This window comes from Myodes glareolus, chromosome 17, assembly GCF_982192425.1.
Source record: "Myodes glareolus chromosome 17, mMyoGla1.1, whole genome shotgun sequence".
In the NCBI taxonomy this organism is placed as follows: domain Eukaryota; kingdom Metazoa; phylum Chordata; class Mammalia; order Rodentia; family Cricetidae; genus Myodes; species Myodes glareolus.
In genome coordinates, this window is record NC_142042.1 from 65,926,255 (window position 1) to 65,947,179 (window position 20,925).

General features: G+C 41.8%; 2 protein-coding genes across 34 annotated transcripts in view; one reads left to right on the forward strand and one right to left on the reverse strand.

Annotated features, from left to right (window-relative positions):
* Positions 1–112: 112 nt before the first annotated feature.
* Positions 113–11,902, reverse strand: Ltap1 (lipid transport auxiliary protein 1). Of its 5 annotated transcripts, none has more exons than XM_048455977.3 (7): positions 11,604–11,900; positions 11,158–11,259; positions 8,050–8,167; positions 7,804–7,857; positions 5,078–5,244; positions 4,936–4,994; positions 113–1,202 (listed from the first exon to the last, which is right to left on the reverse strand). In XM_048455977.3, the coding sequence occupies exons 1-7, from the start codon at positions 11,667–11,669 to the stop codon at positions 1,007–1,009; spliced, it is 762 nt and encodes a 253-aa protein (XP_048311934.1). In that variant the 5' UTR covers positions 11,670–11,900; the 3' UTR covers positions 113–1,006. The 5 variants fall into 5 exon arrangements, with proteins under 5 accessions (XP_048311934.1, XP_048311931.1, XP_048311946.1 ...); XM_048455974.3 differs by having other exon boundaries at positions 7,804–7,860; positions 11,604–11,899; XM_048455989.3 differs by lacking the exon at positions 11,158–11,259 and having other exon boundaries at positions 11,604–11,902.
* A 196-nt stretch (positions 11,903–12,098) lies between these two features.
* Positions 12,099–20,925, forward strand: part of Ubap2l (ubiquitin associated protein 2 like) — a 56,868-nt gene continuing 48,041 nt past the window's right edge. For 27 of the 29 annotated variants that reach the window (XM_048455800.2, XM_048455837.2, XM_085678197.1 and 24 more), the window contains exons 1-4: positions 12,099–12,238; positions 16,484–16,613; positions 19,381–19,458; positions 20,686–20,796. In XM_048455800.2, coding sequence (XP_048311757.1) covers positions 16,524–16,613; positions 19,381–19,458; positions 20,686–20,796 — 279 coding nt within the window. In that variant the 5' untranslated portion in view covers positions 12,099–12,238; positions 16,484–16,523. Of the gene's footprint in view, positions 12,304–12,638; positions 12,663–16,483; positions 16,614–19,380; positions 19,459–20,685; positions 20,797–20,925 lie in introns of those variants that run through there. The other 2 variants (XM_048455756.3, XM_085678196.2) reach the window with 2 other exon arrangements.

The window sequence follows — 20,925 nt, forward strand, 5'->3', positions numbered from 1 at the left end:
CTAGTTCCAGGACAGGCTCAAAAGGTAGAGAAACCCTGTCTCAAAATACAAAATAAAAAACAAAAACGGAGAAACACACCAATAGAATAATAATAATAGTAATAATAATAAATCATGTTTAGTAGTTAATTTTATTAATTTGTGAACTGAGACTAATACACTGACATTAGAGGAAACCACTTCACATCTATCCAACTTGGTTATTCCAAGTACCAGAACATTCCTATTTATTCATCATAACAGTATTAGGTGACAGCAGGACAGATCCCTCCACTCCAGGAAAGTCATGTTCATGTCTTAATACACCTGTTTAAATGGAGCACCAAAATTTCAGAGGACATTCTACCCACTTTCTCATTCCCTTTTTCTCATGAGGTCCTGCCTGACTTCTACCAATCAAATCTGAGATGCTCTAAACCCAAATATTTCTATTCAACTGAGTACAATAGGCTTGACATAGAAGACATCTCGCTTCAGTTTACACCTTTGGGACTAAACAGCATTGAACAGGGTAGGTGAATTATAGCCAAAAAACAAGTGGAGGGGCTGGAGAGATGGTTCAGAGGTTAAGAGCACTGCCTGATCTTCTCCGGAGGTCCTGAGTTCAATTCCCAGCAACCACATGGTGGCTCACAACCATCTGTAATGAGATCTGGTGCCCTCTTCTGGCCTGCAGGCATACAAGGAGGCTGAACACTGTATACACAATAAATAAATAAATCTTTAAAAACAACAACAACAACAACAAAACCAAGTGGCAATTTTCAAGGAAGCTTTGACAGAAACATTAATGACATCTGAATTCAAATCCAGAAAAAGTGCTTTTGGGAGATAATGAGGTCTTAGCCAGTATTTGACAATGCCCCTAAGAAACGACTGGGGAATGACCCTTCAGCCACAGTTCTGAAGGAACTCTGGCCTCAACAGAAGCTTTGGCTGGCAAAGTAAGTCTGGGCCTGCTGAGCCAGACGGCGTGAAGGCTGCACAGGCGGCGTCTGCAGCTCCATCATAGAGTACTCTCCAGCGTGTTATAGTTGTCCTTAAAGCTCTTCAGTTCCAGGAAGTGCTTAGGACGTTTGCTCTTCTGACTGGAGGGAAGGTATGTGACCTGGATGGTTGTTGGCGACATTTCGGGTGACTGAGTTAGGTCTTTGGCTGCCGACTGGTGTTGTTTCTGAGAGCTACCAATTCGTGCTTTGACCCTGAAGAACACACAGAAGACACGGACAGAATGAGAGCTAGCAGAAAAGGCTGGAGAGATGACTCAGTGGTTAAGAGCATATACTGCTCTTCCAGAGAACCAGAGTTCAATTCCTGGCAACCATGTCAGGTGCCTATAACTCTAGCTCTAGGCCAGTATACATAACTAAAACTAATAAAACTAATATTTAAAAACAAACAAAAAAACAGAATACAATACAGAAATTATTTCACCCACAAAATGCAGCTACAATGGTCTCTGATGTATTTTACCAGTTACTAAACCAGGCATGGAGGCATACACTTGCAATTCCAAGAGGCAGGATTATTGTAAATTCAAGGTCAGTCTGGTCTAAGTGATAAGTTTGTCTGTCTGTTATACCCCCCCATGACCCACCTCCACCGCCAAACAAACAAAAACAACAACAAAACCCCAAACAACTCATTACACTAAAGTCATTTGATGATTTAGGTATGACAGGAAAAACAAATTTTAAGTCCTTATTTCCATTATAATCTTTGTTTTTGTTTTTCGAGACAGGTTTTTCTGTGGCTTTGGAGTCTGTCCTGGAACTAGCTCTTGTGGCCCAGGCTGGTCTCGAACTCACAGAGATCCACCTGCCTTTGCCTCCAGAGTGCTGGGATTAAAGGAATGTGCCATCACCGCCCGGCTTTCCATTATAATCTTTTTTGATGTGTGTGGAGGAAGAGGGGACAGAAAGGGTCTTATTATTATGCAGGCTAGGTGGGCCTTACAGGAAAGTAGGCCATCACACCCAGCTTCAACAACAAAATATCTAATGAAATACACAGGAAACGTGTTTCCCATACAGGGTTTCTCTATGTAGCCCTGGCTGTTTGGGAACTCATTCTGTAGACCAAGCTGGCCTTGAATTCACAGGTCTGCCTGCCTCCTGAGTGCTGGGATTAAATATGTGCTCCACCACGACTGGCTGGAAAAATAGCTTGACTATTTTAAACTATAAGCTTTGATACTGTTAAGTACAATCACAATATTGTACTGCCAACCTTCAAAATGCTTTGCATTTCTCTTAACTAATGTTTATGTTGATTAAATAATGCTTCTTATCTTCCCAGGTCCTAGCAACTACCATTCTACATCCTGAGTCTGACTACTTAGACCATGTAAGTGAAACCAGCATTTATCTTTCAAGTGATCTTTTTCTTTTTTTTCTTTCTTTCTTTCTTTTTTTTTTTTTTGAGATAAAGTTTCTCTGTGTAGCTTTGGCTATTCCAAAAATTTACTCTGTAGATCAGGCTAGCTCAAACTAACAGATCTGCCTGCCTCTGCCTCCTGGGATTACAGCATATACCACCTTGCCCGGCTCAAGTGAAATTTTAGGTTTCCTTCCTAGCTTCTTTTAAGATTTTTTATTTGTGTGTATGTGCCTATGGGCGTATGTGCACCACACATGTGCAGGAGCCCAAAGACATCAGAAGTTGGCATCATATCCCCTAGACTGGCCACTGTGAGCCACCCAATGTGAGTGATAGGAAACAACCCAGGCACTCCAGAAGAGAAGTTCTCTTTATCGCTAAGCATCTCTCCAGCTCCAAAGGTTTATTTTAAATTTTGCTTTATGTGTGTATGTCTGTGTGAATATAGGCTACCTGTGGGCAGGTAACCTTGGAGGCCAGAATAGGTGTTGGATCCTCTGGAGCTTAAGTTACAGAGAGTTATGACTGTCTAACATGGATGCTGAAAACTAAACTCTGGGCCTCTAGAAGAGTAGCAAGCACTTATAAACGCTGAGTCATCTCTCCAGACCCCTTGCCTAAACCAAATGCTCTTTTCTAGTTTTTTTTTTAAAGATATATTTATTACGTATACAGTATTCTGAGTATTCTCTCTGCATGTATGTCTGCAGGCCAGAAGAGGGCACCAGATTTCATTACTGATGGTTGTGAGCCACCATGCGGTTGCTGGGAATTGAACTCAGGACCTTTGGAAGAGCAGGCAATGCTCTTAACTGCTGAGCCATCTCTCCAGCCTTCTTTTCTAGTTTTGAATGTTATTTTGGTATGAATGAGAATGGCCCCATAGGCTTAAATACTTAGGTCCCCAATTGGTGGACTGTTTTGGGGAATTAGAAAGTGTGGCCTTGTTAGATGTAGTATGACACTGGGGTGGGCTTTGAAGTTTCAAAAGATTTATACCATTCCCAGTCTCTCTCTGCCTTGTACCTGTGCATCAGGATGTGAGCTCTACAGTACTGCTCTAGTGCGGTGCTGGCCTGTATGCTGCCATGATAACCCCCATGATGGTCATGGATTCTGAAACTCTGCTCATAGTGATCACAGCAACAGAAAAGTAAGATGTGGTTGTTTTCATTACTGCTCTACACAAAAGAACACAGTAGAAAACATGTATTATTTTTATGGCTGTTAGCTTAAATATTTTCAAAAATTTGGCTGGGCGACGGTGGCACATGCCTTTAATCCCAGCACTCAGAAGTCAGAGACAGGCTGATCTCTGTGAGTTCAAGGCTAGCCTGGTCTACAGAGCAAGTTCCAGGACAGCCAGGGCCATTACACAGAGAAACCCTGTCTTGAAAAACAAAACAAACAAAAAAACTGTTTTATGTGTATGAATGTTTTGCTTGCATGTATACCTTGTGTACTACGTGCATGCCTATCAGAAGGCATCAGATAAAATTTGAGTTATAGATGGCTGTGAGCCACCATGTGGATGCTGGTCTCCCAACAGCAATAAGTGCTCTTAACAGCAAAGTCATCTCTCCAGTCTTGTTGGTTTTTGATGTTGGAATAAAGTCTCACATCATCACCAGGTGGCCTTGAACTACTAATAACTACACACTACTAGGAACTTCTAGTCTTCACATCTCCACCTTCAGTGCAAGGTTTTCAAGTGTATACCATTGTTGCCAGCTTTATGTGGCCAGTTTTATGCAGTACTAGGGACTGAACCCAGCAACTGAATTCTAGTCCCCTCCTCCCCATAACTAACTGTAGATTGGCTTTCCTTTTTTAATATGCATAGTCATTACAACTTGCCTAAGAGGCAAAATAAAACTATTTTAAAACATTCACCAGTCAGATTCTTCTACAAATAAATGCTCAAAAGTGGGTTTCTCTATTGATGTACTTTCTTGAAAGACAGGATCACCTGCTTTACATGGTAAAAAAAAAAAAAAAAAAAAAAAAATCGGTGGAATTTAATTCTTGCTTTTATTGGACCAAGGCACAAAGAGAGAACTCTAGAACAGAAGGAATATTTAAGTGCTGAAAATCTTCATTCCTTTACTAGCTATACCATTTATTTTCTTAAAAAGATGTTTATTTTTATTGAGTGTGTGGATGTTTTGTGTTTTGTGTGAGTCTGTGCACTACATAAATGCCAGGTTCCTATGGAGTCCAGAAGAGAGCATCAGATCCCACTGGAACAGAAGTTGCAAATGGTTGTGAGGGACCACGTGGATGCTGGGGATTGAACCCTGGTCATCTGCAGCTAGTGGTCTTAACCTCTGAGTCATCTCTCCAGACCTTTTGTTTTTGTGAATGAGTTTCCTCTATGTAGCCCTGGGTGTCAGGAAATTAGCTATGCAGACCAGGTTTCTTTCTATGTAGCCTACAGAGATTTGCTAAGTGCAGGTGTTAAAGGCCTGCACCACCATCATCAGATCATTTTGACATTTTAGTGGGTTATACAAAAAACAAAACACAAAACATGACATGCCCCACTGTACTACTCACACAGTGGCTAGCTCACTCAAGGCCTCCTGATACCGCAAATATTCACTCTGGCCAAAGACCTTAGGAAAGAGAAAGGAAAAATCAGTCTCTGTCTGGAGCATTCCATCCTTTAGTTCTCTAAAGGAAAAACTGTCTAACTTACCCCCGTCCCATAGCGGGCGGTCTCATATCCATCCAGGAGGGTATCAATAAGAGCCTTGCGGACACCCTTGAAAGGAGTGCTAGTGTTTCGCAGATCGAGCAAGTAGGAGCGGAAATTCTTACCCATTAAAGAACAGGGGTGCCGGCCTTCAGCATGAAATGGAATCTCTGAGAAGACAACAGCATTAGGATATCTCTTTTCCCTGTCTTTTTCTAGTTAATTTTTTCAAACTTAGAAATAACTTTTATTAAGTCTGGTGTGAAGGCGCACACCTTTAATCCTGGCACTCTGGAGGCAGAGGCAGACATATCTAAGTTCAAAGCCTGCTTGGTTCAAGTTCCAGGACACTCAGAGCTATAGAGAAACCCTGTCTCAAAAATCAAAAAACAGCTGGGCGGTGGAGGCACATGCCTTTAATCCCAGCACTTGGGAGGCAGAGGCAGGTGGATCTCTGAGTCCGAGGCCAGCCTGGTCTACAGGGTGAGTTCAGGACAGACTCCAAAGCTACACAGAGAAACCCTGTCTTGAAAGAAAAAGAAAAACGAGAACAACAACCAAAATCCCCAACTAACTGAATTAAAAACCAACCCCCCCAAAATCCCTAAAACCACCCCACAAAATTGAAAAACAAAAATATCTTCAATTTATCATCATGAAACCTTTTTTTTTTTTTAAAAAATTATTTATTTATTTTGTATACAGTGTTCTATCTGCAGGTATGCTGCAGGCCAGAAGAGGGCACCAGGTTTTATTACAGATGGTTGTGAACTACCATGTGGTTGTTGGGAATTGAACTCAGGACCTCTGAAAGAACTATCAGTGCTCTTAATTTCTGAGCCATCTCTCCAGCCCCATCATGAAACCTTCCATCTTGCAAAGTTAATATACACTAATAAAAAGAGAACATCTAATGACATGATTGAGTTGAAAAAAGTTTCTAACAGAATTAAGATCTGAGGAATACAGCTACATTCAAGTGGTCATTTGGGTGGTGGCTACACAATTCTAAGCTCTATGCATTAACATCCTTTTATACTGTTCTACTTGGCCATCTGGCTTTAAGATATAAGATATAAACTTGAAGATAAGACCGTGCAAGTAGTCACATAACGTGAAAAAACCCAACCATCTCTCGTGGACTTAGTGAAAAAGCAGATGCTATCATTCTTTTTTTTATTTGTTTGTTTGTGTTTTTCGAGACCGGGTTTCTCTGTAGCTTTGGAGCCTGTCCTGGAACTAGCTCTGTAGACCAGGCTGGCCTGGTACTCACAGGGATCCACCTGCCTCTGCCTTCTGAGTGCTGAGATTAAAGGCGTGCGCCACCGCCACCAGCGCCCGGCGATGCTATCATTCTTTTGTGAGAAAACAATCATCATCATTCAATTTGTGAAACTTGAGGTCTCAGTAAAAAAACTGAAACGCGTAAGTGCTAGGTGTAGTATACGACACACACCAATAACCCCAGCATTTGGGAGGCTAAGGCAGGAGGGTGCTACAACCTGTCTCAAACAGACACAAACAAACCTCAAACCCACAACCATACACCGGGGTTAGAGAGATGATGGTTCAGAAGTTAACAGCCTGACTAGGACTGTAGTAGACCTGGGTTTAGAGGCTTACAACCACCCATAATTCTAGTTTCAGGAGATCTGATACCGTCTTTTGTCTCCCTGCACACACACAGTACATATAAACTCATGCAGGCACATAATACATACAGCATAAAAATAGTAATTAAGGGCAGAGTGAGGTGTGTATGCCCTTTTCCAGTTCTGGGGAGACAGAGGTAGGGGGGAAGTTCTGTGAGTTGGAGGCCTGCCAGGGCTGATATTGAGATCCTGTCTTAAAAATCCAAACAAACCAACAGTTCCCCCAAACAAACAAAAACTAAAACGAAAGAAAGAAACCATAAACTGATCCAGGGATGTAGTTCAGTTGTTTGCTTAGAGTACCAGAAGCTCTGGGTTTGGTACTTAGCAACAAATAAACTGGCTGTGGTAGCAAAATGCCCACAATCTAGCACTGGGAGGTAGAAGCAGGATGCTCAGAAGCTCAAGGTCATGCTTGGAAACACAGCAAGTTTGCACCTATCTCCAACTTAAAAAATTAACCAAAAACCCAAACCAAAATAAGTCAGACTCTTGGGAGAAGAAATAATTTACCACTGGGTGGTGGCGGCATGCCCCTTTCATGCCAGCACCTGGGAGACAGAGGTAGGTGGATCTCTGAGCTTGAGGCCAGCCTGGTCTACAGAATGAGTTCCAGGTCAGCCAGGGCCACTAAGAGAAACCCTGTCTCGAAAAACCAATAATTAACTATACAAGGTAATTTATGTCTTTTGAAACAGTGTCTCTCTTTGTAGCTATCCCTGGATGTCCTGGAACACTGTTGTAGACCAGGCTAGACTTTAACTCCCAGAGCTCCGCTTGTCTCTGTCTCCTGAGTTATGAGATTAAAGGTGTGCACCACCACTCCTGGATATATACGCTCATTTCTTTTAATCTAGTATTATCAAAACTCTAGCAAATTCCTTCTAGCTAAAATGTGCAAAAGGACACATCTTAACAAGGTGGCTCATTACTGTTCCCTAGGTTTAGATTCTAGAGTATACCTTATCAGCCAGCTTACCAGAGGCACGGATGGCATCTAGAGCCATCTTAACAAGGTGGCTCATTACTCTGTTCCCTAGGTTTAGATTCTAGAGTATACCTTATCAGCCAGCTTACCAGAGGCACGGATGGCATCTAGAGCTTTCATCCTGTACAGATAGTTGTAGCAACCTGCTGAAAATAAAAAAAAAAGACCAGTCTCAGCTATTACTCTCAAAACACCCCAGATTATAGTAAATTAGCAAACTGCCTCCTTGTATCTGGCACATATTCGATAACTGAGGTGCTGAGGGCTCTCACAGTAGAGGGTCTAAAGCTGTGGATGTCTCCGCGCTGAAAACCCACCAGGAGCTTGTCACGTACTTTGATTCCCCTGGGATTCCAGCTGCAGTAGTCTTGTATCATCATCTGCAAGGAGCTGGGGTTCATACTTGATGTCCTGAACCCTGGATAGTCGAATATCGATCTCCTCTTTTAAGTCCTGTGCATTCAGAGGAAACAAGACAGCATCATTACCTTGTATTCCACTCCCTAACAGGTCCAGAACATGTAAACTAAGATGAAACAAAGAAATCTAAGAATAGTTTGGGATTCTCTAACATACATCTCCAAGCAAATCTCAATCTCTTGATTTTTGAGATATGGTCTATGTAGCTAGGTTGCGCTGAAGCCCATTATGTAGACCAGGTTGACCTCAAATTCACAAAGAATCATCTGCCTCTGGAGTTCTGGGATTAAAGGAACGTGCCACCTTACCTAGCTCTTCTCTTTTGAAGACTTGTGTGTGTGTGTGTGTGTGAGTTGTACATGTACCTGAATGGTCATGCATGCAAGCATCGTGTCCTCCTCTATCATTCTCCCAGTCCAAGGGCTTGGGTTTTCTCACGGAGGTGGAAAGTCAGCTAGCCCCAGCAATCCTTTAGTTTCTGCCACCTTCAGAGCTGGGGTTACAAGGGCACAGGGACCCCTGGTTTCTAACATATGTGTTGGGCCAAAACTCATCGGCCCCTAAGCCAGACCTTTTTTAACTTGTCAGAATTTCTTCAGGCTGAACACCAACATGATTTCTGATTTTAAGTCAGACTAAGAAGAATCTTGTTGTAAAGAACTTTATCCCACATGGTGTGCCAGAAAAACTTTGAGAGCTAAAGCGGGAAGGCTGCTCCAAGTTCAAGGTCAGCGTGGCCTAGGTCCAGTTCCAATCTAGGCTACAGCATAAGACCTTGTCATGAAAAAGGAAAAAAAAAGTACTAAAAATTACTTAATGTGGCAGTCCTCATACATTCAGAAGTAACCACCATTATCAGTTTTGAACCCATCTAACCTTAGGGGATGCCAGAGTCCAAAGAAATAAATTTGTTCTAGTCCAGGACAGAATCTTGAGCCAAGGATTAGACAGCTATATGTACATTCTGTATTTTTTTTTTTCTGAGATAGGTTTCTCTGTAGCTTTAGAGCCTGTCCTGGAACTAGCTCTTGTAGACCAGGTTGGTCTCGAACTCAGAGATCCCCCAGCCTCTGCCTCCCGAGTGCTGGGATTAAAGGTGTGCGCCATCGCTACAGGGCATATATGTACATTCTTATTACATCATGCTCAACCATTTCCCCCAAGTGATTTTATTAATAGATAAAAATTTAGTAAATTTATTAAATTAGTAAAAATTTAGATTTTCGGGCTGGAGAGATGGCTCAGCGGTTACATTGCCTGCTCTTCCAAAGGTCTTGAGTTCAATTCCCAGCAACCACATGGTGGCTCACAACCATCTGTAGTGAGGTCTGGTGCCCTCTTCTGGCCTGCAGACATACATGCAGACAGAATATTGTATACATAATAAATAAATATTAAAAAAAATTTAGATTTTCTTTTTTATTCTCTCTCTCTATATGTACCTATACATACATGTATAAGTTAAAGGAATTTTGACATCACATAGTATAGAGATTACTAAATAGCTAAATTCTAACTGGCCATCATGTGCTAGAAACCAACCCCTGTGTTCTTTCATATGGCCAAGTGGAAAGAATATTGTTGACATTCCAGTTCACTGCATCTTCCTTCAGACTTTCCACTGTGCCAGAATAAACACATGGGAAACAATATCATTAAGGAATGAACACACTCTAGGAATAAAGGAATCACGTGTTAATATTAGTTCTACTATTATTATTGACTACCTCCTATGTATAGAACATAGTGTGATTGAGATACACCTCCAATGTGTCAGAAATCTTGAGATTTATATTAACAAAGAAAGCACGTTTTAACCAACATAAAGGGCAAACTGTTATAAAAAATTCGAAGTACCATAAGAATACAAAGAAGCTTGCATTAAAATATGTAATGTGTTGGTTGTGGTGTTTCAGGACTTTAAACTCAGCACTTTGGGAGGTAGAGGTGGTCTGCTCTATATAAAGCAAGTTCCAGGATAGCTAGGGCTCAGAAAAACAAAAACAAAATAAAAAATATGTAATATGCATCTTCTCTTGAGTAAATAACTTTTAAACTGAGATCTAAACTAAGGAGTTGGGTAGTGTGTCATGCATACCTGTAAATCTAGCACTCAGGACTTCAAGGCAACTTTGACTACATAGTGAGTTCTGGAGGTCAGTTTGGCCTACAAGAGACCCTAGCCTAAAAATAACCACAAAGGAATGAATGGGCAGCCAAGTGAAGACCATTTCAGGTTAGTGACAGTGTGTGCAAAGTTATGAAATTCAGTAAGTAGAGCTTGATGCTGGTATTGGGGAGAATCAGAAAAGGAAGTTGGTAAAGTCAGTTGTTTTTTACTACAAAGTTTAAGACTGAAAAATATGAGGATGGCAATGGGATACCAGGCATTCTAGTTTAGAGCTGGGGATGTTATCTCAGTTGGTAGAGGGTGCTTGTCAATCATGCACCAGGGTTCAGCCTTCAAGACCACCTAAACCAGGAGTGGTGGTGGCTACCTATATAATATCTGCACTTGGTGGCTGAAAGCAGGAGGATCAATGTCATGTTTACTTAGATAACCAGCTCTAGACCAATATACAGGAGATCCACCAACCACCAATAAAAAGATTTCAGAGGAGATGGGGGTTATTAATGTTTTCCCTCTTCCTTTTTCTAGTGTCAGGGATCAAACTCAAAGACTTATGTGTTCTAGACAAGCACAATGGGCATCTTTAAAATTCTGCAAAGGCAACAACGATTCTACAGCTGGAGTGAACTGTAACCATTCCCAACATCACGCTTGGTAACTTAAGATGGGCATGAGATACATTTTACAGTTGAATTGGCTTAACTCTTAAACACATGTGCAGCAGCAGTGAGCAAGGGGACCAAGCCCGCAGGAAGTTTTGCTTAGTTTGTGAAGGGGAAAATGAATTGGACATAAAAAATATATGAATTAGGTCATCTTTTAAAATCAGAGCAAGTCTCCTTGTGCCTAAATAGCAAAAGAATCATGTTTACCTTGTGCCCTAAGGACCTACCTTGGGAGCATTGTGTCCCACAGGGACATGAGGTCCCCTTCTAGATTTCATTGCAAAGCGCATGATTTGTCTCTTCACAAAAATAAACAGCAATACAAAAACCTGCCCAAAAAGATTAGAATCATCTTTAATAATAACAATAATCAAGTGAAAAAACATTCTAAATGCCTGGGCTCAGGCTCTCTGAGCAGAATGCTGTGGGATAAAACTTAGGGCAAAGCCAGGTCGCTGAGGATAGGGTGGGTGTAAGGCTAACAGCAGGGAGGCGTGATATCTGGCCCTAGAATTTAAGAGGGAGGGTTTTCAGTCAGGGGCGGGCATTCTAAGGATACCACGCAAAACCCTAAATACAAAGCAAGTGGCTGAGGAACGGAACCAAAGAACAGCTCACGAGGGTCTCGGCTGGGACAGACGCCACAGCAGGAATGGAATGGGGACCTCCTCACCAGGCTCCCGTATGCCATCACAAGCACAACATTCACTCCGGACAGCCAGTTACTGCTAGACGCCATCGTCTCTCTCCGCGAAGACCTGCTAGGATATTCCCGTCGCGCTAGCGCGTTAGCCCAGCCTCAGCGGAAGCCAGGGCGCCTATGATCCTTGGAGTTCCCGGCCATTTCCATTTGGTTTTGGGGACAAATCAAACTAGAAACGGTCAGAAAACATGGTGGATGGGGGCGCTAGTTAAGCACAACGCCTTTCCGCTCCACCCCCGTAACGTGACCCCCGGCCGCAAGGAAACCTGGGAGTGCCGGGTGGAGAGACGCGGAATTACGCCAGTAAGAGGAAGCCGAGGCCGTCCGGGAGTCACGTGATGCAGGAGGAGCCGTACGGGGCGGGGGCGGGGGCGGGCCGGGCGCGCGGAACTCCGGAGCTGTGTTTCGTGGCGTGGCGGCGCGCGCACGCTGACGTGCACGGTCCTTTCGCGTCACGTGCTGAGGGACGCAGGAAGGCAAGTGGGAGGGGGAAGGCGCGAGAGCGAGCGCGAGAGGGAAAAGGAGGGAGGGGGTGGGGAGGAGGGAATCTTCGATCACGTGACAGGGGCGGCGCGGCCCGGGGTGTCAGTGTGGAGGAGACTGAGGTAAAGTTGGGAGCGCAGCGGCGTTGGCGGCGGCGGCGGCGGCAGCGGCAACGCGGCGGGGCCGGGTATTGTCCGCGGCCCCTTTAAATCCGCGATCCCCTTCTCCCCTCCCTTCCTCTGCCCTGTCCCCTCCGTCCCCCTCCCGCGGTAGGCCCCCCCACGCCGTGTGTCTCCCCGCTGTACACCCTTCTAGTTTTGCGAACCCGGGCGTCCAGCCTCCCCCCCACCCCCCGTGTCGGCCGCCGGAGGTTTTGTTTATAGTTGGGTTCGCGGCCTACTGGGCCGCGCCAGAGCCGGGGCCTCGATTTGGGAGCGTGGCCGGGGCGGGGCTTGGGGCAGCCGGAGGGGGGGGGGCATGCGGCTAGAGCCTGAAGGGGGAGAGCGAGAAAGAGCGCGGGCGAGCGAGGCCCGGGCCCAGCTTGAGGTAGGGTTCTCTACTGGAGCCAGTGTCTGCGGAGAAAGCCTCCTCCCTTCCCAGTTCTCTACGGGCCTCTGATCCGGATCCGGCCTGGTCTGGGGGCGCGGGGGGGGGGCGATGGGGTGGAGCTGCCCTAAACTCCCCCATGTGGCCCTCAGTTTGGAGTGCGGAGGATTAATTTGTTCCGGGTGGGAGGTAGAGAGGCGAATGGCCCCATGGGCTCTTGATGTGGCGCGGAGAGGGGTGAGGCTCCCATCCTCCGCGCGTGGGCTTCTGTCCTGTTCGTTTCCAGCCTCTTTGTCAGCTCCTCTTCCTCCCCTGCCTTCTTTCTTACCGACCCTCATCATGGAATATATGTTTTGCGGCTGTCTTTAGCTCCCTGTTGTCTTTAGTGTAGTTTTGGGTACCCAAGCCATTATATTATTTGGGAAGCTGGATATGGAGGCCCCCATGGGTTGTATTCCTCCAGAGGGACGTCACTAATTCACTGGGCATTTGTTCATCCTTCTCATAATGGGAATGGAATTCCAGATTTCTTGAGACCCTTCACCTGGTGGACAGCCCCTAAATTGCTGTGCAAAGTGATGTCACAAACGAGACTGCTTTTCCACGATTCTTAAAATTTAGCCACCTCTGGTGTAGGTTGTTGTGGAAAGACGCCACAGTAAAAGGCGATTTTGTTGTTAACGTTTTTTGTCTTTTTGCCTTTGACTCTCTGTGATTATTAATTGGAGAAATCCCTTTTTGTCTCCACCTCCCATATTCTGCGTTGGGGATATCTGATGTGATTGGTGGGAGGGGATGTGGGTCAGTTTGACAACCAGCGTTACTAGAGATTAAAACATTTTGGATGTGTATCTGTTGATAAAACTGTGTTGTGGTCCTACACCGTTGTCTTTAATTATTAGATTACCCCAATGATTGTTTCTGTTGTGAATGGGAGACACCGCTGTCGTGTAAAATAGTGAAGAAGGGCGAAATGTACTGCTCCCCGCCCCCAAGTGTTCTAACTCCCGAAGGCTCTTTATTAGAGTGAAGGTGGTTGGGGAATGGGACACAAGTCTTTGCAACTAAGCATCTAGGGATTAGTTGCTCTGTTAGAGGTGGTAAGCCTAACCCATCCTAGTCCAACTTTAGAATGTCTGAATTGTTTCTCAAATTAGATTGTAAGCTCCCTGAGAGCAGCAACTAAGTCACAATGCTTTTGTATTTCTTGAAGTATTGGACACATAGTAGATACTCAATAAATACTTATTATTTATTTTTTTCAGTAAAATTTCTCTGGCTATTTTTTCAAGTAGCTGGCTTTCAAAATGTAGTCAAGGACATTTCTTTGTTGAACCCTGTACTTGTTCCTGTAGCGTTCTCTTGGTTTCCAATACTTATTTCTCATCCTTTTTCCCTTAAGTCCTTTTTTTTTTTTTTTTAGGAGTTAACAAACATGGTCACTCACTCCCACTGTATAACTCTGGGTATTTGTCTTTGTTTGCTATTAAAAAGCTACTAATTCTGTGCCCCTAAGTGGTCTGCCCAGATGATTTGACCTGTTGCTCATTGTTACTAACAAGGAGGTAAAATCTTCTTAGTTTTACATTTCGGTGTATTACCAAAGAGGGAAATGAAAATTAAAAGCAAGAATGATAAGGATTTTTTTTCCTGATTAGTTATATATTTTTTAGTATGACTTTGTAATATATTTGCATCTAGCTTGTAATGTGCAGTGGTTTATACAGCTAGTCTTACAGCTTGTATTTATGGTGTAATTCTCAAAAATTGATATTATACATGGAGTAGAAATCATTCAGCATTTTTAAGTTACAGGAGTAGGTTGGGGTTATCTTACAGCCAATTTTAAAACATAATAATTAAAAAGTCCTATGTTGATGATAAGGAATGTAGTAGAAGTCTTTGTTCTTGATCACATGAAGAACAAAGATCTGTGCAACCTATTGACACTACTTGGTGAAGGATTTATCCTCAGGAAAGTCCTCTTTCTCTGTGTTATCCAAGAAATAAGTGAAGTTCATGTTCCTAATAGCTAGTCTTTGCATATTTCTTTAGAACTTTCATGACTTCAAAATCTAGTGTCATCTAGGCAGCCTGGAATTATCCTGTATAGTGTTTTCGCTAGTGAAAAAAATGTAGAGCAGGAAAGTATAAACTTGTCTCCTTTCGAAAGGAATAAAACAATGAAAAGTAACCTGATTTTGAGCCCTCTGTCACGGTGATGAATGTTTTCTTTGTTTACTCAAAGCAGCTGCTGATATTACATTATAAAACTATGTGAAGAAAGGGAACATGAATTTAGTAGAACACTTAACTTGATAGAAAAGACAGGAACTTATGTCTAGTTTTGTGAAGGTTCTTGTGTTCTATGCTTCTTTAAAGAGTGAGCTCATTCTGCAAATAGTAACTCAAACTTAAAGTCATTTCCTAGAAGGCCTTCCTAATAAAACTTGGTGATAGGTGCATTTGATTGGGGGCAGATTTGGGATTCTCTTTGTATTAAGGTGAGTGGTGGAGAGTAATTGCCATTCTGTTTACTTGAAAGTGTACGGGAGACCAACTGAAGCAGCTGCAAAGGCATGTGTTGGAATTATCTAGGAAATGGATTCTGGGTAGTCATTAGGACTAACACGTGCCCTAGTAGAGTCATGAAGAGCTGAAACTGGAAAGAAAAGGCTAGTTATGAATTTGACTTTTCCCAAGTAGTAGAAGTCACAAACAACAGTTGTAGGGCAGGTAAGGCTATAGTTTTTAATGTATGCTGGGTATATTGTTTTTCTCCTAGCTCCCTGTTAACGGTTATAAACCTAGGTCCTTAACTGAGTCATGCCCACAGCTCCTAAAATATTTTAAATTGTAATTACTTTGACTTATAGGCTAACCTAGAAGGCTTCCCCTTCTTTCCTTCCTCCCTCCCTTTTCCTCCTTCCTTTCCTAGCCCCATTTCTCCTTCTGCCACCCTTCCTCCTTTCATGTCTGTCTGTCTTTTGTGACAGGATCTTACTGTGTTGCCCAGGCTGGCCTCAAATTTGCAATCCTCCGGTCAGCTTTCCAAGTGCTGGGATTACAGGTATGTACTGTGCCCAACTCATGGAAGGCATTTATTTGTCAAAGACACTTCAGTTACTTTCATACGTATGGAAAGCTTTTTAATATTGATGATGTTTTTGCTAATTTGCAAGATAACAGTAACCAAATTATGTTCTTAATATCTTTTTAAAAATAGTAACACAAGCCAGCACTTGGGAGGCAGAGACAGGAGGATTGCCTTGAGTTTGAAGCCAGCCAAGGCTACATAGTGAGACTGTCTTCGAACAACCATTACACATGCTTTATGTACATTTTTGGATTCAGGATTTGTTGTTCTAACCTCAGACCTTATGTATGCAAAGCATATGTTTTATCACTGAGACAGAAAAAAATGGGTTGACAGCCATATTTAAACAGCAACATAAAATGTCTTAGTGGTTGGCACCTGTAGTTACAGCACTTGGGAAGTAGAGGAAAGATTAGGTTTTCAAGGTCAGTATTGCTACATTGTGTTTGAGACCAGATCAAACTAAAACGGAAAATGTATCTCAAGAAGGGGAATCTTGAGTTGAGAATGTAGCTGAGTGGTAGAGAGCTTGCCTAGCATATAAAAAGGCCTGATTTTGATTCCTCAGCACCAATAGAACTGAAATTTCAGAGTGGGTAAGAAAAAAAAAGTGAATTCCTTGGTTTGTTCCTTTGAGAAAAGTAAAGTGATTGGTGGTAAAGTTCTGATAAAACAATTAAAAAAAATATTACCTACATTTAACGATCTCTTTTTTCTTCTTCAGTATTCTTCCTTGTAAATACTGTTATTTGTATATACTGTAAATGATGACGTCGGTGGGCACTAACCGAGCCCGGGGAAACTGGGAACAACCTCAAAACCAAAACCAGACACAGCACAAGCAGCGGCCACAGGTAATGAACCCAAGGATGTGAATCCCTGAATACTAGCTAGTGGATAGTGGTTTCCATGAAATGTAGCATTCTCTACTTTGGAGTGGTTATTTAGGTCCTTTAATCTTGTTATCTGTTCCTTGGCTCTTTTAGTTTCAGGCCTGAAAACTGTCAGTGACATACTATGATATAGCACATTTACTTTTTAGTTGCTTAATATTGTGAGGCTTAGGGCTTCATTTTGAGTACTGTGTTAGGTATGTCTAACAGTGTTTTTCATTTGGTATCTGAGCTAATTAAGTGGTACATTACTTATTTTTTGGTCCTATGTTGTGATTTCTAATGATGTGATATCATGATATTTTTTCTTCTTTTTTTGTGTTTTTTTTTTCTTTTGGTTTTTTGGTTTTTTGAGATAGGGTTTCTCTGTATAAACAGCCCTAGCTGTCCTGGAACTCACAGAGATCCACCTGCCTCTGCCTCCCGAGTGCTGAGATTTAAGGCGTGTGCCACCACCGCCCAGCCAATACCTTTTACCTCAAAGATTTTGACTTATGCTCTTATTTTCTCCTAGGGTCTTGAGACCTTACCTGAGTTTTTCTTTTCCATGAGAAGCTAGGACTTTCACTAGAACCTTCTAAATTAATAAATGAGACACTATAGAGCAGTGGGAATTTTTTTTTTAGTAATTTATTTACTTTTATTTCATTTGCATTGGTATTTTGCTTGCATGTGTATGTCTGTGAGGGTGTCAGATCTTGGAATTAGAGACAGTTGTGAGCTGCCACGTTTTGGGAACCTAACCATAAAAATATTTTCATTGCTATTTCATAACTAATTTCGCTGCTGTTATGAATTGTAAATATCTGATATGCAAGATACCTGGTATTCAACCACTGTGAAAGGGTCATTCCACACCCAAAGGGGCAGGACCCACAGGTTGAGAACCACTGCCATAGACCATAGTAAGTCTTAGAAAAATAAATTAGCCTTGGGTATTAAGTTTGATTTAGATGTGCTATAAATCACAAAATCCATAATTAGTGTTATATGTGTTGGTACCAATGTGAGTTAATTACTTAAATTGAGCTATTGTCCAAATATATTGAATACATAAGACTAGATTGAAGGTTTCCCCATATGTTCCTTGATTTCCTTTTTCTCCTTTCCCTTTTCTGTTTCCTGGCTTTCTTCCAGCCTTGCTATGTATGTAGCCCTGACTGTCTTGGGACTCACTATGTATTCCAGGGACCTCAAACTTGGAATCTCTTGTGTCTCAGCTTAGACATGTGCCGTCATCACGATCTACTCCCTCTTTTCTCTAAATAAATAAATAAACTTTTATTTATTTATTTTTTTCTCTTTTTTTTCTTTTTCAGAGACTGGGTTTCTCTGTGTTGCCCTGGATAGCCTTTAACTGATGGAGGCAGGCAGATCTCTTGAGTTTGAGGCCCTCCTAGTCTATAAGAATTTTAGGACTGCTAGGACTGTTAGACAGAGAAGCCCTACTTCAAGTGGTCTACACTTTTAATCCCAGCACTTGGGAGGTGAGGCAGGTGGATCTCAATGAGTTTGAGGCTAGCCTGGACTACCAAGCGAATTCCAGGACAGCTAGGGCTGTTCCACAGAGAAACCCTGTCTTTAAAAAACAAAAAAATAAAAAATAAATTTAGAGAAAACAGAAACCCAAATACTTTAATGTGAATTAATGTCCAGATATTTCAAAGTGGTAATGTAATTTTAAGATGAAATCCCCTCAAACTATGAAACATTGTTAAAGTTCATTGCCTCTCGAGTTATAAAATAGTACTTCACTCTGTATTTGCCCTTTTTAAGTATCTTAAACATTACTTTATTTATTTTGATTTTTTTAGGTAGGGTTTCTCTATCCCTGGCTGTCCTGGAACATACTTTGTAGACTAGGCTGGCTGTAGTCTCAGATCAGTCTGTTTCTGCTTCCTGAGTGCTGGGATTAAAGGTGTGCACCATCACTGATCTTTGTTCAGTTTTTTGTTTTTGGAAATAGGGTTTCTCATTCATTCATAGACTAGGCTGGTCTTGAACTCATAGAGGTCTGCCTGCCTCTTCCTCTCAAGTATTGGGATTAAAGATGTATGTCACTACTATCCTGCCTTAATTTTTTATGTAAGTTTTTGTGGTGCTGAGAATTGATCCTACAGCTTTGAGTAGTCTGGGTGAAGAAATTCATTCGTTGGGCTATCTCCCCAGCCTTGTTTTTATTTACTGTTTGAAATTTTGCGACAGGATCTCATAAAGTTGTCTAGACTGGCCTTGAACTCATTCTATAGTCCAGGTCAGCCCTGAGCTCTTATTTTTTTGCCTTCACCTCTCAAGTAACTGGGATTACAGACTTGAATCAACAGACCACCTTTTTTTGCAGGAGAACTTGCATTGCTAAGGATTGAACCCAGAGCTACCAATTGAACCTAGCTACTTGCTAGGCAAGTGCTTTACTGCTGAGCTACATCTACAGTTTACTGCTTTTTGGTGAGGGCGGGGGAGAATTGAGACAGGGTTTCTCAGTGTTAACAGTTCTAGCTGTCCTAGAATTCAATCTGTAGACCAGGCTGGCCTCAAACTCACAGAGATCCAACTGCCTCTGCCTCTGGGATTAAAGGCGTGCTACCACTGTCTGGCTCTTTTATTTTATTTTATTATAAGAAAAAAGAAACTAGGATGCTAGAGGGTAAAAATTTACTACTTAGGTCCCTCTTAGTTAATTTCTTATCTCTTAATTAAAGTTTCTTGATCCTATCTCAATTCCTAGGCTACTGCAGAGCAAATTCGGCTTGCACAGATGATTTCGGACCACAATGATGCTGACTTTGAGGAGAAGGTGAAACAAGTGAGTATCCAACTAATTTTCTTTTTTTTTTATATTTATTTTATTATGTATACAATATTCTTTCTGTGTGTATGCCTGAAGGCCAGAAAAGGGCACCAGACCTCATTACAGATGGTTGTGAGCCACCATGTGGTTGCTGGGAATTGAACTCAGGACCTTTGGAAGAGCAGGCAATACTCTTAACCGCTGAGCCATCTCTCCAGCCCCCCCAACTAATTTTCTTTAAGCCAAGAAAATATCAGAATGAAAGAGTATTAAATGTCATTGATGCTTACATTGAATAATTGTATATACATTGAATATAATTATCCTGGGTAGGGAGATGGCTCAGTGGGGAAAGTGCTTGAAACCAGATTTTGAATTCTATAAAACCTGGTAAACCATTTATAGGAGCACACATCTGTAATTCCAGTGCTTTACTGTGAGATGGGAAGTGGAGACAGGAAAATCTGAGCTTTTGTATACAGTGGTGAACAACCAAAGACAGGCTTTCTGAAGATGGAAATGTAGGACTGACACTAAGGCTGTCCTCTAACCTCCACATAAGGACTGTGATGAACATATTCCTGCTATATACATAGAAATTTAAGTACACATATGCACATACAGGGAAAAATAATTACATTCAGTGTTAGCTTAGACCATTAAATAATTGTTTTCATTGCTTATGTACTGCATCCCTTTGAATAATTAACCTTGTCCAAAAAGTTTTATCTTAACAGTTTTATTCTGTGTGTGTTCTGATATACACAGAATCTTGTGAATACTAAATTGGATCTATGAAGTGTGGAAAATGATATATAGAACAGAAGCTTGTGTGTTTTAGCTTTATTCTCCATTTAATGTTTAATTACTTCGAATATTTTTGACCTCATCCCTAAGCCACGAGTGTTAAATTTTTGCTTTTTATAACATTTGGATATGTTTGTAGGTTTCATGTTATGGTACTCAGTGTGTAGGCAATATGATAATTTGTGGGGGTCGATTTTCTCTTCCTATCTGTAGGTCCTAGGGATTGAACTCCAGTTGTCTGACTTAGTGGCAAGTACCCTTACCTGCTTAGCCATCTCTTAGACCTTAAAAGTTTTTCTTTTGAAAGTACAATTATGTATTATATATGTTGCTTTTTAATCTTGTTTCTTTAAATTGTAGCTGGTGTCTCCTCCCTTCGTCAGGTTTCTTTTATGGAGTATAACTTGCTTATGGTTACTGATTTTTCTCTTTCAGTTGATTGATATCACAGGCAAAAACCAGGATGAATGTGTGATTGCTTTACATGACTGCAATGGAGATGTCAATAGAGCCATCAATGTTCTTCTGGAAGGAAATCCAGATACGGTAGAGTGCTAATAAAGTGTTTATAGAGTGGGTTCCTTGGTTGGGAAGCTAGTAATTCTAAAAATATCCAGTGGACAGATGATCTTAAACCAACATATTCTTTCTCTAAATAGAATAAGAAACTTCTAT